The sequence below is a fragment of the Gekko japonicus genome, unplaced genomic scaffold (assembly GCF_001447785.1).
Source record: "Gekko japonicus isolate JY-2015 unplaced genomic scaffold, Gekko_japonicus_V1.1 scaffold192, whole genome shotgun sequence".
Taxonomy (NCBI): domain Eukaryota; kingdom Metazoa; phylum Chordata; class Lepidosauria; order Squamata; family Gekkonidae; genus Gekko; species Gekko japonicus.
This window is the reverse complement of record NW_015165835.1, coordinates 1,508,979-1,529,702: the sequence shown is the minus strand read 5'-3', so window position 1 is coordinate 1,529,702 and position 20,724 is coordinate 1,508,979. Positions and strand designations below refer to the sequence as shown.

Below are 20,724 nucleotides of genomic sequence, written 5' to 3'. Positions count from 1 at the left end.
CCCGCTTATTTAAAGGACTATATTACATATGTTGGGTCAGAACTATGGGGGGGGGGTAGCTTCTGCATCCCTGCTTAAGGGCATCCTGGAAACATCTGACTGGTTAATGCTTAGAAACAGAATGCTGAACCAGATAGATCCTTGATGTGATCCAGCAGGGCTTTATATTTCCTATGATGGAACTTCAAGCAGTCAGGAGCACCTAGTACATTTCCTATTCATAACTATTCCAGCTCTTAATAAGAAAAAAATCTAAACTCTATAATAATGGCAATTAAGAGTAGGTTACCAACTGATTTCACTGAGCAGAATTGAGATGCTGATCATCCCTAGCCTTTCCTATAATATTCTTCAGTACTGGAGGAGATAAAGATAGTAAAATACGTTATATTAAATATATTGTGAGCTATCCTGCCTGGACTTCAACATGAAGCCTGATGATAATTTGCATGTACATCAAAAAGTCAATGCTGTAGACCAGCAGATGCCAAGATAAGCCACTCTGCTATACAAACATTTTGAAAATCATGACGACATAGGCATGTCTACCTGCTGAGGGGAAATAACAGTCTTGTGTCACCTTAAAAACAAATGTGGCATACACTTTCATAAACCAGAGGTCAGCAGAGAGATTTTTACCCAGAGCTTCAAACTGTAGATGGAGGTTTCTGTGTGCGGGTGTTATAAAGACAGGTTAGAAGAACCACTTTCCCATGACAAGCTGTGTTATGTTGCATTGCTGAGTACAGATTAATTCCTGATCCAGTGAAAAGAGTAAACAGCACAGTAAAAAGAGTAAATTCTGAGTGGGTATGATCTATTCCCACTGTTCATGAATTACTGAAGTAGTATGAACCTAAATTGTATACATAAACTTTTAAGGAGAAAGAATTACTTTTTGTATGGAGCGGAACTCTTTTTTGAGTTTATAAACCTGATAGTATCTAGGGTGGAACATCTGCAGTTGGTAATTCATCAATGTATATGCTTGAATGCATTGCTTTTGTTGTCTTCTCAATATCCAACTTTGGTTCTCCAATCATCCCCATCCCATTTGTTGGGCATGAGGAGACCAGTAACTGCTTTGAAGATTTCCCACTAAATCTTGTAAATTTGTCTGCCTAGTATGAAGGTCAAGTTTTACTAAGCTAAATGTTTATTGTCTTTCATCTTTGTCCCCATATCTCAGTTCCTATGGATAAAGCTATTCTTTTGGTTTAAAACGTAATTTCTGTGAATGTGCTTCAAACTATGAATGGGGTTACACGGAATTAAAGACTAAAGGGAGTAGTATAAAGAACGAATACAGTCATGACAGGAATTAAAGACTAAAGGGAATAGTATAAAGAACGAATACAGTCATGGCATTAGATAACCAGGATATAAAAGTATTCATTTTCTCTCCCTTTCAAAGATATACAAGTACAGCAGTGATGCAGCCTTTTGGAATAATTTGACATAGGCTGGGAGTGCCTGTGCCTGGAAAGGACAGCAAGGGTCTTTCTTACCTCTGGTACTGCATTATAATTAGAATCCCATTTCTTTCCAAAGGATAAGAGTGTATTGTGCTTCTCTGCATATGGCAGTGATTGTACCAATGCAGAGATTCTTTGCGAGCATGGAACCCAATTCATTCAGAGACTGAACTGTCAGCTTTGACCTGTCCAACATTTGGCTATTCCCTTCCAGTTAGTGATTATTATTTTCTATACTGATTTTTAAAACCAAGAAATCATTAGCTGTAAATAATTACAAATAAAACATATTTACATAATGACTAGCAGTTCTGAAAACCACTTCCTAAATGTATGGAATACATAATTCTTTTTTCACCTGAATGAAGATCTGTACCTGGTTGACTAGTCAGCCCAGGCAGAGATTCCTGAAGCTGGTATGTTGATGATGAAGAAGAGGTACCATCTGCAGTGCTATTTGAGGTCATATATGCTCCATATGTTGATGCTGAGTAATACTGTGGATACTGGTTTTGGCCAAAAGCTGTATAAGAGGGATAATCCTAAAATAGTAAAAGCAATATTTTAAAATATATTAAGATTTAAACAAATTGAAACTACAGCATTAAAATAATCCTTGTCAATTCAAAATATTTACAATTGCCAAAGAAAATACATAATACTTTGCATTTTATAGAAAAAATAATAATCATACCTGTTGTGAACTACTGAAGTTTGTAGAATTTGAACTGTTTGCATAAATAGTGGATGATGGTGTAAAAGTAGAACCTAGAGTTAAAAGAATAATTCCCTATAAGAGCTAGGTAAACATCACTTACTAAGCAGACAAATTAAAAGCCAAAAGTGGACATTTAATTCTTAAAATATCCTAAAAAAATGTTCAGTGAAATGCACAGATCTATCAGTATGATCTTTAGTTAAGGGATTTTGGAAATGCATGGTTATGCAGCAGGAACAATGGAATAGGACGCTTCAAAAATGTAGCAGGAGCCCACATTTTAGTTCCTCTCTTCCCATTACTTCTATGTACAGGAAATCAGATTAACAGAAGCACATATCCACAAACTCTGACTCTACCCTTTAATTCAGAGAGCCCCCTTAGACTGAGCTACCTATCTTCCTCTTATTTCTGGCTGTTTTTTTGAGTGATCTAGTACCAGTAGTATACTGTTGACCTATGTTACTGATGGTTAGGAGAAAATGGTGAATGGTGTTGGTGTTGGAAGAGAGTCACTAATTCTTATCAATCTGTCTAATTATGAGCATGGCCCCATCAGTGGACACTTAAATCCAGAGACTGGAGCCATGAACACACACAACAGATCTTTCATCAAACCTGATCTGCAGAAATATCTGAAGCTTTAAAAATACATTTTCTATAAAAATACAAGCAGCACCTACAGCTTTAAGAAATGAATGCCCTCAGTAGCCATTGCTAGGCAACTAAAACAACATTGCCAACCTTGGTTTCTGTCAGTAAAAGGTGTGTGTGGGGGGGGGGAAGGACCCGGCACTTTCCAGGATTGTTTTGGCTTCTGAAGAAGGACTAGCTGGGACCAGACCTGAGAACAACCACCAGGAGGCTTGCTACCACGAGACTTGCATGACTCACTCAGGAACGGCTTCTTGCTACTGTTCAACAGCAGACAGCCCATGACTGCCAGTATTGCTTAGTGGCCATAGTTTCAGATTAGGATCTGGGATACTAAAGTTCAAATCCCCACTCTGCCAAGGAAGCCCAATTGGGTGACTTTGGGCCAGTCACCTGCTCTCAACCTAGCCTACCTCACAGGGTTGTTGTGAGAATAAAATAGAGGGGAGGGGAGGAGAATGCAGTAAGCTATCATATACCCTTGACTGAAGAACAGTACACTCCTGCTATCTGGGATGGTCGTCCTTTTCAACCAAGTGCACAGCTTCGGGAGGGACGCACATGGAGTGGTGAGGGAGGTAGGGGACACCCGCCTAGCCAACCAGATCAGCCGAATCAACCCTGGCGATCAATGGGGTGACAGATGTTGCAGCCAGATCGCCCTCACATCCATGCAGTAAGCTGCTTTGGTTCCCCATAAATAAAGTAAATAAATAATAAATATAGGTGAAGATAGGGGGCAATTAAATGGTATGTTGATGGGTGGGTGAAAAGGAAGGAGAAAAGGAAGTAGGAGTAGGTGAGGATATGGGGGCTGCCAGGAAGAGGAAAATAGGAAATAATGTGGGGAAGGGGTTACAGGAAAATGAGATGACCCCCTGCTAGTCCACCCAGGCTGGTGTCCAGAACTTTCATAGATTGCACTGTTCATATGATAGGGACTTCATGGTGGTGTTATTAAGACTATGGAACTTCCTCCCTGATAGGCATATTTTGCCCCATGTCTCCTAATTTTTAGAAAACTGGCCAAGGCAATTTTGTTATGTTAACAGCTGTTCATGATGATGGTACTTCTGTCAACTGAGGTGTCAACTGAGATCTCTGTTTTTATTATTATTGCTCATTTTATCCTTCTTTCTGCTGGTTATGCTGTTTGAATGGCCAGAGTTTTCCTAGGGAGAAGCGAACTGCTTTGTGAACTGCATTAAAAGTGCAGTTTGCAGACCACAAACAGGGCAAAATTTGTGATGAATTTTGCTTCGTGGTTCGGTTCGTATCTGTCCCTAGAGAAGGGCTGGCCATGAGAAATGTGGGAAGATCTGTATGCTTCTGTTAGAACAACATAAATGTTAACAAAATATATCACATTTACTCTTTTAACGGTGAGCTGCTTACCAAGACCTCCCTACATTTTCCAAACCAATTGCCAAATGCAATTTAGGCAATGGAGTGGAAATCTATTCAATTAAGAAATATACACAGCTGGAAAAAGTACAGAACAGGACAACCAAGATTATTAGGAAGTTTGAGCACCTTCCTTATGAGAAAAGTCTGAAGAGTTTAGGATATTTCAGTTAACAAAAGAGACAACTAAGGGGCAATGTGATAGAGGATTATAAAGGTAGAGAGAGTGGACAAGCTTTTTCTTTCTTTCCCAAAATACTGGAACTCAGCAACATCCAACAAAGCTGATGGGCAGAAGACTCAGGATAGACAAAAGGAAACACTTCTTTACATGAGTGATTAAAATGTGGAATTTGCTGCCAAAGGATGTAGTGATGGCCATAGGCACACACATCTTTAAAAGGAGTTAGATAGATTCATGGAGGATAAGTCTATCAGTGGCTACTAGCTATGGTGACTAAACAGTTCCTCCACTTTCAGAGGCCATAAACCTCTGAATACCAGCACCAGGAGGCAACATCAGGCGAATGCTTCAGCCTGTATGCCCTGTTGTTGGACCTCCAGAGTAACTGGTTGGCCACTATGTGAGACACGATGCTGGACTATATGGACTACAGTCTGATCTGGGAAGTTTCTTCTTATGTTCTTAATTATTTTGGCCAGACATACATGCAGTCTCAAAAAGAACCTGACAGTCTGCAATATGGATACTTTATCATCATACCTTTATCATATTATTTCCTGTTGACATTGCAGACCCCCAATTTAGTAGTTACTGGACAATATCCTATATTGCCTGGAAATGTTTGGATTTATGAACAGCGAATTTGTGTATTAAAATACATTTACATTAAACAGAGCATCCTGGGCTCTAATCAGAACTGCTGAACAAATTCATATTATTCAGAGATGCATTAAGATGACATGTCACAGTTCAAAATATGATATGTGGGGGTGTTTTTGAAGATTAATAGAATTATTACAGGAGGAAGTCTCTATATAGGTTTATTAGGGACACATTTCAAAATTAGCAGTGTTGTTATAGTGAAACTCTAATGTAAAAGCACCTGTATTGGCAAAACAGCTAAATATGACAGAAGGATAAGAAACCTACTATTACAGATGTATGGAATGTGCAATTCATAAGACTGGTGGGGGAAGGGTTTTTAAAAATGGGATGACATAGCTATTCATTATGCCACCTTGGGTCTATACTCAGAAAGCTTCAGTGACCGAGGATCCAAAGTAAATTGATTTCTATAATGCTGGTGCCCATTTAATAATTATAAGGGCCTAAAATACTGCTGGCCAATGTTTGGATTTCCAACATAAAACATTTTCCACGATTCATTAGTGGCAAAGAAATGGATTAAGGTAAGGTAAAAATAATGAATGGCATTATTACTATTACAAGATTACTATGGTATTTATACAGAACTCAGGTCCCGATCACATGCAGAATTAGCTGCGCGATAGGCATGATTGCCGGGTGGATTTTAAGGGTGCGATCACAAGGGAACATCTGGCAAGCGCCCCGCACCCATCGGCAACCCGTTTCGCTCCACCAAAGAAGTGGAGTTAAAAAATACCGGGGAAAGTGCTGTATCAAATAGGTTTGCGACGGGCCGCAGACGGACTTCCCCGTGTGATCGCTCCAGCGTGCTCCCATTGCATCAGTGATCCCTCGTTGAAGCGCACCGGAAACATGCGGCGAAGAAAAAAACACGATTCACCCACTGTTGCGTCTAATCATGCGTGTGCGGGTCGAATTACTACGGAGCAAAAGCCTCGCTTCCCCCCCCCCATGTTTTCTGGCACATGTGACCGCACTCTCAATCTTTTAAATAGTCAAGAAAAGATTTCCAATAAAATTAATGTTGTTCGTTACATATATAAGAAATTCAAGGGTTCCAAAATATTTCAAAAATAGTAAAATAGAATAAAGGAAAGTGACAGATTACTGACCTGGCATTTGGTAAGAATATGGTGTTTGGCCTGGCTGTGGTGTGGAGAACCCTGGGCTGTAACTAAGGCACCCGGTCTGCAATGGTGACTGTGTTTGTGAAAGTCCACTTTCCGTCTTGATGCCTGGCAACATTACACCCAAATCTGTGTAAGAAATTTAATTTTCAACCAATTCTTATAGATGGGAAGAAAAAGCACAGCAATTCCACGATTCAAATTTACTCTTAGAATAAAGAACAAGTGGAAAGCAAATACCGTAAGTAGGCAAACTGTAAGGCTGCCCAGTCTGTGAATAGGCTGTATACACTGTTGGCTGCTGCATTCCTGAATACTGAGTCTGACCGGCATAGGCAGACATTGTTTGAGCTGTCGGAGTAGAAAGGATGTGTGGATAGGGCCTAGACAGCAGTGATGAAAATACAAACAATAGGGATAATAAATACCTAGAAAGTCAATTCCCACCCTCCCAAATTAAAATAGTTTAGAAGTCCAAAAAAATTAATTTCCTCAAAATTGACACATTTGGGTTACAACCTTCTCTTTTAATGGATGTGTTCTTGTGCCTTTAACAAAGAAAATAGCCAGGAAATAAATGGCAGTAAAAACCTCACCAGCTATGTTTCTGTAAGTTAAGGCAACAAATGCTCTTTTTGCTTAATAGTCACAGTAAATCTATCCCAAAGCTATTGTATTTACTTAGGTTTACCAGTATACAACTCCAGAACATACTTCCAGTGTTATGGCTCAGCAACGGAACATAAAATATTAAAATAAAATGTCAACTAATTGCACATAATGGGGATAAAAGGTAGAGCATTAAAGTCATAAAGCATGATTTCAAGGAAGGCTTCCTCTCTTTCTTACATTTATATCTCAACTTTTCTTTCCATCATGAACCCAAGGTCCTAATTGCAAATAAGTATCATTGACTCATGCATACCTAGCTTCAGGAAAGTTGCTGTGTTGGCATTCCTCACTTTAAAAATTAAGCACCACCGCTATCCCAAAGGAGAAAAAACTTTTTCTTATCCCAATATATACCTAAGAATAGCATTAGACATTTAATTCAATGTGGGGTTGGTGCTAAAATAGGAAAACAGGTTGCTTACCTGTAACTGAGGATCTTCGAGTGGTCATCTGTGCATTCATACCTCTGGGATATAGTGCGCCTGCGCCGACCCCAATCAGTATAATGGAACACAAAAGGGATTTTCACGCCCGCTCCCCAGAATATAATGGAACGCAAAAGGGATTTTCACGCCCGCTCCCCAGTCACATGCCGGGCTCCAGTGCGCATGACTAGGGGAGGGGCATGACGATCCCTGAAGTTCCTTCTGACTGCTGCCCTCAGTCTCTAAAGAAAGGAAAGGATCGAAAGCAGAGGGGAAGGAGGGTGGGTGGTGTGAATGCACAGATGACCACTCGAAGATCATCAGTTACAGGTAAGCAACCTGTTTATCTTCTTTGTGGTCTCTGTGCATCACACCTCTGGGAGATTAACAAGCAGTACATGCCTACCAGGAGGAGGGAGATGAAGGTCCTAGATCTGTGCCGCCTGCAACACAGCTTGTCCCACCACAGAACATTGATGAAGACGTACATCTAGGGCATAATGCTTCACAAACATGTGCGGAGTGGCCAAAATAGCTGCATTGCAGATGTCTTACACATCTCGCAGCAAGGCTGTGGATGTCGCTACTGCCCGAGTGGAATGTGCCTGGAGCGGGCCCGGGAGTGGCTTCTTTGCCAGAGAGTAGCATAGTTTAATCATCTCTACGATCCAATTGGAGAGACACTGGGACGACAGCTTCTTACCCTGAGCAGGTAAAGCATAGGAAATGAACAGGGCCAGTGACTTTCTGAAAGGCCATGTCCTATTCAGGAAGAAAAGAAAAGCCCTTTTGACGTCCAGTGAACTAAGACTGTGTTTCTCATCAGTCTCAGGGGATGGGAAGAATACTGGGAGGACAATGTCCGCTTGCAGATTTTATTTTATTTATTTATTTATCCTTCAACTTCTATCCCGCTCATCCCCTAGGGGCTCTGAGCGGCTTACAATTCCAATTAGGCAATCTAATCTAGGGCCACATATGGAGGGGAGGTGAGAAACCTACCAGGCACCCTTATCCTGTGTTGTAGCAGATCTTTGTATGGCGAGGGGACAGTCCGGCAGCGACCCTCCTCCGGCGCAGGTCTTCGCTGTTCCGCTTTTTCCGGCTGTCGCAACTCTGCCTCCAGGCCTGGACCACTCCATGCTTCTGCGCATGCTCACAGCGGTCTCCATCCAAGTCAGGCTCCGGCCTGCCGCGTCGCTCTGCCTCCACACCTTGTTGGTTCGGCCTCCTTAATTCGCCTCCTCGCCTCGTCAGCCACCATTTTCCTCCGCCACCGCCGTTCATCGCTCTCCGTTCTCTGCTCTCCGCCATCGCTGCTCTGCCAGGGAAGGGTGCCCCCCCGCTCTAATAGCAGGTACCCATTCTATCTACTTGCCCTTTAACGGGCTTTCGAACCGCTGGGTGGACGGGAGCTGGGACATAGGGCCAGGAGCTCACCCTGACCGCGGTGGGGTTCGAACCGCCGAAGCTGTTCACCCAGATGTTAAAGCAGGCTTCCCTTACTGCCTGCGCCACCGCTCCCTTCGAGATGAAACTCGAAAACCACTTTAGGCAGGAATGAAACATATGAAGCCAACATAACCCCGCCATGATGAAAACTCAGGTACGGGGAATCACACTGAAGCGCTGACAGCTCACTCATCCTCCTAGTGGATGTGATGGCTACTAAAAAGGCTGTCTTCCAGGACAAAAGCTGCAAACTACAAGTAGCCATGGGCTTGAAAGGTTTGCCCATAAGTCTCGTGAGCACCAGGGATAGGTCCCATACTGGAGTAGGGCCACACAATAGAGGAAAAAGGTGATTCAAGCTTTTCAGGAACTTTTTGGTCTGTGGGTGAGAGAAGATAGAGTGGCCATCCACTGTTGGATGATTAGCAGAAATGGCAGCTAAGTACACCTTTAATGAGGCACCACTAAGGCCCAAGTCCAAACAGGACAACAAGAAACCAAAGACCACCACTAAGTCCGACGGAGCAGTAATCCCAACAAACTGAGGTAAAGATAAGAATTTCTTCCACTTCCCAGCATAAGAAGCTCGTGTAGACAGCTTGCGACAGTTCAATAAGACATAGTCTATCCTGTCTCTGAACATTAAAAGAGGACCCTCCATGCAGTGAGCTTGAGGTGTGGCACATCGTGATGTAGTACCTGCCCTATCTAACCCTAACCCTAACCTGCCCTATCTGAGCAAGGAGAAGATCCGGTGCCGGAGGAAAGTGGGTGAAGGAGCCCTTGGATAGGTGGAGCAGAGTGGGGAACAAGTGTTGTCGGGGCCACCACGGAGTCCCCAGGATACATTGCGATTTTTCTCTCAATATTTTGACAGTTACCTTGGAGAGTAAAGGAGTCGGAGGGAAGAGGAACACATGCCTGTGTGACCATGGGAAGAGAAGACCATCCCCCTGGGACAATGGGTCCACCCCCACTCTGGAACAGAACAGAAAACATTTCTTGTTCTGGTGTGTCGTGCACACGTCCACATCTGGATGACCCCATTTGTGAAATATCAGCTGGAGGTATGTCCAGTTGAGTTCCCACTCATGCCATGATGCACCTCCTCTGCTCAGGAAATCCGCCTGCATATTCAGAGCCCCCGGCAGATGGGTGGCTCTTAGAAAGGTGTCCCACAACTGACATTCATCCCAGATTTTTAGGGCCAGTCGACACAGTCCCCTGGATACCATGCCTCCCTGCTGGTTGATATAACAAAGGGCTGTGGTGTTGTCAGTGAGAACAGTGATTACCTGATGGGTCACTATGTGGTGGAAAGATCTGAGTACGTATTAGATGGCCAGCAGTTCCAGGAAATTGATGTGGTGGTGGGCTACATGAGGTTCCGATCGAGTTCCTACACAAATTCCCTTGACATGCGCACCCCATTCCCAGAGGGACGCATCTGTGGCCAGTGTGTCAAGGTTGGCGGGTGGAACGGTGCTCCCACTAGGAGATTCTGCAGACTTTTCCACCAGAGTAGTGAGTCTAATACGTCTGATGGGAAGACGAACCTTTGAGATTGAGGTTGTGGATGGAATTTCCGAACAAACCACAGTTGCAGTGGCTGCATCCAGAGCCTGGCAAGACAATTACTGCGGTGGTGGCTGCCATCAGTCCCAACAATCGCTGGATTTGCCTTGCAGAGGCCTTTTCTTTTCGACAAAAGAGATCTATGAGATCGACAATGTCACTTGCCCTTTGGAGAGGAAGAAACGCTTTGCATATGGTGGAGTCCCGGATTGCTCCTATAAACTGAACTCGTGTGGAGGGGAGTAACATCAATTTTTTGAGATTCACCTTGAGACCCAAGGTTTCTAGGGTGGTCAAGGTCAGGTTGATGTGGCTGAGCAGGGAGGTCTCAGAATCTGCCACTAGCAACCAGTTGTCGATTAATGGGAATATTTGGATGCCTTTTAATCGAAGGTATGCTACAATGACCACCAATACTTTTGTAAAGACTCGAGGTGCCATGGACAAACCAAAAGGAAGGGCTTTGTACTGAAAATATCTGTTTCCTACTGTGAACTGCAGAAACATCCTGTGGGTTGGATGAATGGGCACATGGAAATATGCGTCTTGGAGATCCAAGGTCACCATCCATACTCCCCGGTTTAGGAGTGGGAGGATGTTTTGCAAAGTAGTAATTCTGAATTTCTTGTAGGTGATGAAGTGTTTTAGGTTTCTGAGGTCCATAATGGGGCGGAGGCCTCTGTCCTTCTTTGAGACCGTGAAGTAATGGGAATAGAAACCTGTTTGATGTTGGGCTACAGGCACTGGTTCTATGGCATCTTTTTGGAAGAGGTTCTGGATCTCTGCTAAAAGCATGTCCGAGGATGAGGTGACTACAAAGTTGGCAGTCGTAGGGATCTGAAAAAATTCTATAAGGTATCCTTCCTTGATAATTGAGAGGACGGGGTGACTACAAAGTTGGCAGTCATAGGGAACTGAAAAATTCTATAAGGTATCCTTCCTTGATAATTGAGAGGACCCATTGGTCCAACGCTATATGCTGCCAAGTGGGCAAGTAGGGAGACAGGTGAGTGGGGGACATCAGAAAAAGGCTGGAGTCAAAGATTCTGCTTAGGAACCTTTGGAGCCTTCGCTCTAGATAGAGAGGCGGACAAGAACTTAGTTTTCCCCCCATACAGGTGCGAAGAGCTGCTAGGGGATCTTTGCCATTGTAGCTCAGGTGAGGATTTTGATGAGGGTCTGCGAGACCACTGCTTATTCCAAGGTTTCCCTTTGCTATGCTTAGGGATTGATGTGACCCCCAATTTGCGAGACATTTTGATGCTCTTATTGAGCTCTTGCAACACCATATCAGTAGTTGAGCTAAAGAGTCCATCACCTTCAAAGGGAAGGTACTCTTCAATAGCCTTGGTGTCCTGTTGTAGTGCCGTGGATCGTAGCCATGCATGGTGCTGAAGGGCAATAGATGAGGTGAGGGTCTTGGCTGCAACATCAAGTGTGTGTTTGGAGACATTGAGTTGGTGCTTCACCAAAAGCATGCTCTCCTTCTGCATTCGTCTAGCTTGATGGTTGAGGTCGTCCAGGAGAGCAGCAATAAATTCAGACATATGTTCCCATATGTCATGCCTGCCCCCGCAGCACGCCACCTGATTCTCCGCCACCTGTCGACCGGCTGAGGGATCAGAGACGCCGGGACCTGGCAATCAGGTGCAAAGAGGCACGCTTGCGCAGTTGGAGATCAATAAGCCCGGAGTTCTAGCAGGATCAAGGACTTTGTGAGGCAGTGCTAATGAGGCACTAATGAGTTAACAACCCAGCGAGCTATCTGAATAGGTCGCTGACTGCTGGCAAACTCATCCTTCGGACCAGAAGCTCTGCCCCTCTGACTCTGTTCCTGATATCCGGCTACTGACTGAATTCCTGGTTCCTGACTCCAGTCCGCATTTTGACGACCCCCTGGCTCTTGATCTTCAGCTCTGCACACTGACTTCGACGCTTGCGTATCTGGACTCTGACTCTCGGTAACACTCTGACTATGGCCTGGCTTTATGTATTGGGACTTTTGCTCTGTTTGTTTTGCTCTCTCTCTGGCTTGATTCTCAGACTGGAATGTGAACTCCCCCTCTATGCCTTGCCCCACTGGCCCTGTCGTGACACCATAGGGCATACTGATATCATCCCATACAGGCAGTATAATTGGAGGTTTTGATGCCCAATGCTCCCGCGGTGTAGATTTTTTTTACCGAATGTGTCTAGTTTCCTACCCTCCTGGTCAGAAGGTATGGAATGGCTGCACTTGCCTTTGGCTGAGGAAGTCACAACCACGGAGTTCAGTTTGGGGTGGATGAACAGAAATTCTGCTCCCGTCTCCTGCACCTTATACATATGATCCATCCGTTTGCTGGAAATAGGGATGGAAGAAGGATGCGACCAGGGAGCTTTAGCCGTTTGCAAGAGGACCAAAGTCATGGGGAGAGTGACAGCTGTCGAAGTGTCCATCTGGACGATGTCGAAAACTGAATCTGTTACTGCTGGAGGTGGTTGGACAGTTGACAGGGCCAGTGTATTGGCCATTCACTTAACAAAGTCCCCATAAGACTTGACGTCTTCAGAAGGGGATATTGGGAGACCATCCCCTACTTGTTGAGGTGGAGAAGGTTCCACTGAAGGATGTGGGTCTTCATCAGCAGACTGTGACGAATCAGAGCAGCTGGAATGATCTGAGGGTTTAGAAAATGACATTTGGAGAATCGGTGTCGATGGTGTTGGCTCTGATGGTTCTTTAAACTTTGTCGATGCCGACGATGGCAGATTATGATGCTTGGATATTGGTTGTGATAGCTGAGGTCTGATGAACTCCGGCATTGGGAGAGGGTCTCAATACTGAGAGAGTTGGGATGAAGAAGAGTGGTGATCCCACTCCATTGGTGGACGTGGGGGAAGCCATGGCATGCCTCCTGGAAATAGATAGGCCCCATACAGGTACTGCCACTGGTGTTGATCCCAAGTGGGAGGAGTGGGTTGGAAAGATCCCATAGGTTGATCCCAATTGTCAGGTCCATGCGGAGAGGGGTAGACAGAAATGTTCGCTCCGCACTCTGAGTGTAAGCTCTTGACACTGGGGGAGAGGGGGACCTGGGTTAAGTCCATGTCTTACTCAGAGTCCATGGACTGGATGGGGCATAGCAAAGGTGAATGAGGTGCACCTTGTGGCTGCCCATGGCCAGATAAATCAAGCAAAGCCGCTCCTGAGGACATCGCTCCCACAGCCCAGTGAGGAGTCGATGGGATCATGGTGGGAGAGCCCTTTTTATGCTTCTTATGCTTGATAGGCCGATCGTCCTTGCCCTCCCTGCATTTTTTTAGAGGGTTATAGGTTTTGGACTGAGGTGCCGGAATCGAGCATTTCAGTACCCATCTATCGGCGTCAACATGGGCCGATGTCAGAGACAGTGCAGCCGTCGATCCCAATGCAGGAGTTGACATTGAGGCATGCCCTGATGTGTCTTGTGACAAAGCCATCAGTGAAAGAGCTAACTCCAACAATCCCATGCGAAGTCTGGCTGCCCGATTCCTCTGGGTTTGTTTGGAGAATTTAAAGCAATGGACACAAGAGTCTACTCGGTGCGATTCCCCCAGGCACAAAAGGCAAAGAGAGTGTCCATCCGGGGGGGGGGGATTTATTACCGCACTTCCAGCACCGCTTGAAGAAACTCCACTGTTTGGCCATAGGCCAGAGGGAGGGGCAGAGGAGTTCTGCTGAAGCAGAGATTTTAAGTCCAAAAGGAAACTAACTACAAAAAACTACTTCCCTAACTAACTAACAATCCAAGAAAGGAGAGAAGAGACCCGAAGGCCAAAGTTTTACCGACCGAGGTGGAGAAGATCCTACCAGCACGGCGATCAGACGAGAACTGGTGGGATCATTGTGCCCCTCCTCTAGTCATGTGCACTGGAGCCTGGCATGTGACTGGGGAGCGGGTGTGAAAATCCCTTTTGCTTTCCATTATACTTATTGGGGTCAGCGCAGGTGCACTATATCCCAGAGGTGTGATGCCAGAGACCACAAAGAAGATATTCTATGTCTAATTTTTCTCCCTCTTCCTGTAACATTTAGGTAAACTCATGTTGTAATAATGTCATCATGTGAGTTTTCTGAACCACATCACTGGCTGTCACTTCCAACAGTGGGGAAACTAGAAGTGTGCTTAAATGTTAATGGAGTAAGGAAGACGACTCAGTAGAGAGCTGTCATTTTTTTATACCAGTACTAGATCAAATTAATAGCTACTTCTTCCTGACAGGAGATTTTAACATGTAGAGTTACTGCTATTTAGCAAAATTTGTGCAATAATTAGGTAAAACACTGATATGGGCATAGAAGTCAACGATTTACTCCTTATCGACACTCCTTTGGGGATTGAAAATAGGAGTGGATCTAGGGCACAGAAGCTTTCTCCTTGCTTCCCTTCTGTGCCCCGACATTGACATTTGAAACTAAGGGATTTCCTAGTTATCTGAATCCCTTTGACTGTAGATACTGAATTTGCTTTGAAAGAATGTTCAATATCCACCCCCTCAAAAAAACCAACCCAGTATCTTCAAGTTTGGGTGTTTCCTTTTAAGTACCACATAAGGAGCAAAGGTGGGATGATGAAGATGTTCATCATGAGTCCAACAGGGAAGAAACTAATAAACTTCAGGCCTGCTCCCAACATATGGAATAGAATCAATGTTAGAATAGCCCTTCAGTGGCAGCAAGATCAGCACAGGGTTACTGAGTTATCAGTGTACTGTATCTGAGCTACATGCCTTGAACTCTGGTAAAGATTTTCCTCTCTAATTCAAGTTGGTATAGACAGACCATAGAGAATGCCACACAGAAAACAACCCCTGAAGCATTTCAATAAAACCACTCATAATTTTCTATTAAAAGTTACCATAAACATATTTTGATTGGTTTAATAATTCAAATAAATTAATGAGCTGAGAATTGAAAATGAACATTTTATAGAATTGACCTGAATGAAACTTGGCATTAAAAATCCACAACTAAATATGATATTCATTTCTATTTACTTTTTCTGCCTTTTGTTATTGGCATGAGTTTTGATCACATAAAGTGCAACATATATTTTAAGCACCAGTACATTATTAAACTATTTTATAGGTAATGACATTGATGGCATAGTTATAACATGACTTTTTTTCTACAAATCAAAATCAAAAATACAAGAATTTAACTAGCATTATGAACCTACGCTACCTATCTAGCCAGTCTTTTATAAAGCTATTCTAAACTAAACCATTTGTGGGTTGTAATTTACCTTACATGATGGAACAAATCTTGTACATTAAGAATCAAATCTTTTATCATTGTTGAATAATAGAAGAAGAAGAAGAAAAAGAAGAGATTGGATTTATACCCCGCCCTTCACTACCAAAGGAGTCTCAGAGCGGTTTACAAACTCCTTTCTCTTCCCCTCCCCTCAACAGACACCCTGTGAGGTAGGTGGGGCTGAGAGAGCTCTGACAGAAACGGCTCTTTTTCAAGAACAGCTGTGCCAGAACTATGGCTTGCCCAAGGTCATCCAGCAGGTGTAAGTGGAGGAGTGAGGAATCAAACCCGGTTCTCCCAGATTAGAGTCCGTGCACTTAACCACTAAATCAAACCAATATGAAAAATATTATTTGAATCACATTAAAACGCTGATCATTAACTTGGAATCAATGATAGTTAATGTCCAATAATGAGATCCAATCACAGTTTAACACTCCACAAAAATGCAATTTCCATACTGCAACAATCAAGATTATTCACTTTCTGACTGCTTTACATCATCTAACAAAATAAATGGACTGAAGTGGAATATACACAGTAACATATTTTAAGATGCATGCTCACTAACTTGGAGGGATACAGCTGCGGTGAGTACTGATGCGCTGATCTTGGACTGTAGCCACTACTTGTTATTACTGAAAAATACAAATCAGATAATGAATCAATGGAAAAATCAATGCATTTAATACTTCCATGCAAAAATGTATTTGATAAATAAAATAAAATTTGTCTAATTGAAGCGTCAAAGGTAATGAAGCAGAAAACACTTCAAATATTGTGTTCTGATGTGCATGCAGTGGCCTATATCTGAGAATTTTCCTCCACTAATTGAAGAGTTGCTTTCCAATGGAAGGGTCTTGAAAAAAAGATTTATTTCCTCAAAAAAAGACTCTTCACTTAGCAGAAAGGAATCCTCTGAGCCAATACAATGTAAATCTGTTGCTCCTGCCACAGAGTGTAAAAACTGCATGTATAGCAAATGCTGGTGGCCTGCATTCAGAACAGTGGGTTACATTTTCTGTAAATCTCATTTTTCTTAATGGAAACTTGGTTACAGAGTCATTAAGAATCTCTTTGAAAAATTGGGGGAGGCGGGGCTGCAGCACAGCAACACAGTTGGAACCGGGAGTTGCTCCCGGATACCACTGGCTCTTTGTTTGTTTTAGAGGAGCTTTTGGGGGATCCCGAACTCCTCTGGACCCCATGGAGGGAGGTCTGGTGCAAGGGAGTTGATTCGGCTACCCTCCTTGAGGCAACAAGTGAGCGGATGCCCTGGATTGTCCCAGAAGCAAGCAATGAAGCAGAGCAGTTATGGTAGCCATAACTGTACCAGCTGTGAACGCCCCAAAATCAAGAGAGTTATATTGAGCCTCATCCATAACATCGATGAAGAAACACACCGTAAGTACCTGTAAAAGCAACATCGAAGAAACGACCTCCTGGTTAAGCCCCATTAAAGTTTTAAAAGGACAAAGAAAGGAAGGGTGAAACTCCCCCCCCTCCTTTCTCTGCGGAGCGGCCGGGACGATTTATGCAAACAAAGCCAATCTGAATACTGTTTGGGGCAAAGAGAGCTTATTGTCTGAACTTCTACAAAAGGATTATAAAGTTTTCCTTAGAAAAAGGAAGGCAGGCAGGCAGGCAGGCAGGCAGGCAGGAAGGAAGGTTTGTAGAGTTTAATTCATTTTTATTGTGGCAACTTTTTATGACGTCATGCTTCACTGCTGAGAACGGAGGAATTTATTATGACTAGAGCTGCAAAGCATGTAAATGGTGTTGAAAGATTCTTGGTTGTTAATTCCTCTATGAGAGCCACTAGCTGATAAATGCGGTCAGCTTGAGGATTCTGTGGAAAAATAACTCACAGAGATTTTGAGGATTGCTGGGCTGAACCTCGATTTCTGCTAGTGAATTAAAATGGGTGATCAGGATTCATAGAAAAAAATGCCAGATGATATATGCTTAGATGGCTCCGCAGAAACCAGCCTGTTGTAGTTGTCATGGGAAGAGCTCCAGACTTTAATGGTTGAAGCAGTCAATCTGGGTGTCAATGATGCTGTTGAGCCAATACTGGATTAAAAAGGCAGTACACCAAATTCCAGCATCAAACAGTGCAAGAAGCACAGCAACACTACAACCAAGCTGACCTAACATATAGGGGAAAGGAATTTAAATATCAAAATTGGCAAGATGCAGGACAGCACTACAATCAAGTTGATATAACTCGCAGTGTGGAACTCCAACAACAAAGTGGACAAGAGTAAAAACAACACCACCATTAAGCTGATTCAACCTACAGTGACAATAACAGACTTATCAAAAGTTTGTCAAACTCTGGAATCCTCAAAGTGATAAAGGGAAAAATATTCCAGAGAGAAGATGTAATAGAATTTATTGAACCCTTAACTACCCTAAAAATTGAATACAGATGGTAAGTCCTAAAAGAAATCCTCTCATAAGGGAAAAAGACGTAGAATTAAGACTTTATTGAAAACAAGGAGTTACAAAAAGAAGAAAAGGATTAAGTTCTATAAATAAGTTTGGCTTAGGGAACCTTTCCTTAAGTGTAACTGGCTAAGATGGGCTAGGGAATCTTTATATATATGTAACTGATCAATATTGGCTACAATTGAATCTTTTTAATATACACTTACAAAACTATAGCCCACAAGGGAAGATAAATTTTAAGTGACTTGGGAAGTCTTAAAATAAATGATATTATTAAGTATAAGAGAAGAAATTGGGGGAGGGGAAAGGGACTATTTTATAGAATATTAATGAATGTGTATTTGATTAAGATTGGATAGAGAAGTATATTGAAAATCTTGATTTTTATTTAGACAGTCTATAATAGAAGATTGCACAGATGGCAAAATTATAAAGATATTAAGGACTTCATTTGATAAAAAAGGTGTTATATAAATAAGATGGGTTAAAGGATCCCATGAGTTTGTGTAACTGGGGAAGAATGTATAGGGAATATATGTAATAAGTGGAAAAGTAGGATAGAATGTATAAATAAAGTTGATATTAAGAACGCAGTGTGATGTAAGAGCTAGACTGGAGAATTTCTTTTATTTTATTGATGTCAAAAAAATCAGCACAAATAGAATGAGAAAAGTATATGACTACGGAAATTGGTATAGAAATTAGTTAATAGTCAAATACATTTTATAGAAGACTGTTATAGAAGAAAATAGAAGAAAACAGGTCTTGTTAATCAACACAGATGCAAATATTATAGATTTTGGTGATTATGCAACTTTAAGGCATATTCAAAGTTAGACATATAGAATAAGATAGTTAAAAATATTGATTGAAAAATATAGATTTGCAAAACATTAGGTGATCATATGGTGGGAAAAATAGCATTTAGATATATCTTTTTAAATATATACTTACAAAACTATAGCCCACAAGGGAAGATAAATTTTAAGTGACTTGGGAAGTCTTAAAATAAATGATATTATTAAGTATAAGAGAAGAAATTGGGGGAGGGGAAAGGGACTATTTTATAGAATATTAATGAATGTGTATTTGATTAAGATTGGATAGAGAAGTATATTGAAAATCTTGATTTTTATTTAGAGAAAGTCTATAATAGAAGATTGCACAGATGGCAAAATTATAAAGATATTAAGGACTTAATTTGATTTTTAAAAGGTGTTATATAAATAAGATGGGTTAAAGGATCCCATGAGTTTGTGTAACTGGGGAAGAATGTATAGGGAATATATGTAATAAATGGAAACGTAGGATAGAATGTATAAAAAAAGTTGATATTAAGAACGCAGTGTGATGTAAGAGCTAGACTGGAGAATTTCTTTTATTTTATTGATGTCAAAATAATCAGCACAAATAGAATGAGAAAAGTATATGACTACGGAAATTGGTATAGAAATTAGTTAATAGTCAAATACATTTTATAGAAGACTGTTATAGAAGAAAATAGAAGAAAACAGGTCTTGTTAATCAACACAGATGCAAATATTATAGATTTTGGTGATTATGCAACTTTAAGGCATATTCAAAGTTAGACATATAGAATAAGATAGTTAAAAATATTGATTGAAAAATATAGATTTGCAAAACATTAGGTGATCATATGGTGGGAAAAATAGCATTTAGATATATATGTATGAGGTGATTTAAGAGATATGTTGTTGTTATTATTACTCTCGTGTATGTTTGTTGTATGTCTGTTTGTTTAAAATAATAAAAATTATTATAAGAAAAGAATCTCTTTTAAAAATTGTACTGTTTTCAATCACACAAATAATAACTAGTTACCCTCTCAGAGGCTTGTCAAGTTTTAATGTAGTATTAAACATATGAAAGAATTTTGATACCGAAAATAGCCAGCCAACTGTAATAACTAATAGCAATTAACTTTAGGCAACTAGCCAAAAAAGCTTTATAAAAATTGGCTATTTTTTATCTTGTAGGCCACAGATGATTATCATAGATATGTGAAAAGTGGTATAATAAAAAACAATTGGGGACTAGTAACTTTGTGTATTTATAGGCAGGGGCTAAATTAAACTTTTAGAAATCAAAGGTTTTCTACTAACTTAGGCCCTCAATCAACAAAATCTGGGAGCAGCAGAAGACTGTGCACTATGCTACAATCAGGGAAAAAATTGTCTTCTGAGGATCTCTTTGGAGTAATGGGTGGAGTCTATGCATTTTACTAACTAATAATCTTGTTTAGCTAGCTCTTATTGTCAGATGCAAAAAATAATATTGTACACCCAGCTAGGCTTGCCATTCCCCAGGTCCAGGCAGGGGAATCCCCTGCTTTCACAGGCTCCTGCCCACCGCAGACTAGCTGGCTGGCTGGAAGAAATTCCTCCACCTCCCAAAACAGTGCCGTCCTGCACAACGCACTGACATCACCCGGAAGTGACATCAGTGAAGTTGGGGAGTGACGCTCTGCTTTTTGGACATAACTGTATGGTTTGAGGTCACTTTTACCGGGTGATGTCAGTGCATCATGTGACACCCCACCCACTCCCAGAATACCCCCCAAACCCCCCTTGTCAGCAAGATGAAGTGACCTGGCAACCCTACACTTGGCACAGCAAAAAT

The 20,724-nt window shown here is 41.9% G+C and overlaps 1 protein-coding gene across 1 annotated transcript in view; it reads right to left on the bottom strand.

Annotated features, from left to right (window-relative positions):
• LOC107110185 (eyes absent homolog 4-like) overlaps positions 1–20,724 on the bottom strand; it is a 232,426-nt gene that overhangs the window by 56,870 nt on the left and 154,832 nt on the right. The window contains exons 7-11 of the mRNA XM_015410923.1: positions 16,205–16,271; positions 6,472–6,614; positions 6,217–6,360; positions 2,170–2,243; positions 1,834–2,017 (exon numbers count right to left, since the gene is read on the bottom strand). Of these exons, the coding sequence (XP_015266409.1) occupies positions 1,834–2,017; positions 2,170–2,243; positions 6,217–6,360; positions 6,472–6,614; positions 16,205–16,271 (612 nt within the window). The remainder of the gene's footprint in view (positions 1–1,833; positions 2,018–2,169; positions 2,244–6,216; positions 6,361–6,471; positions 6,615–16,204; positions 16,272–20,724) is intronic.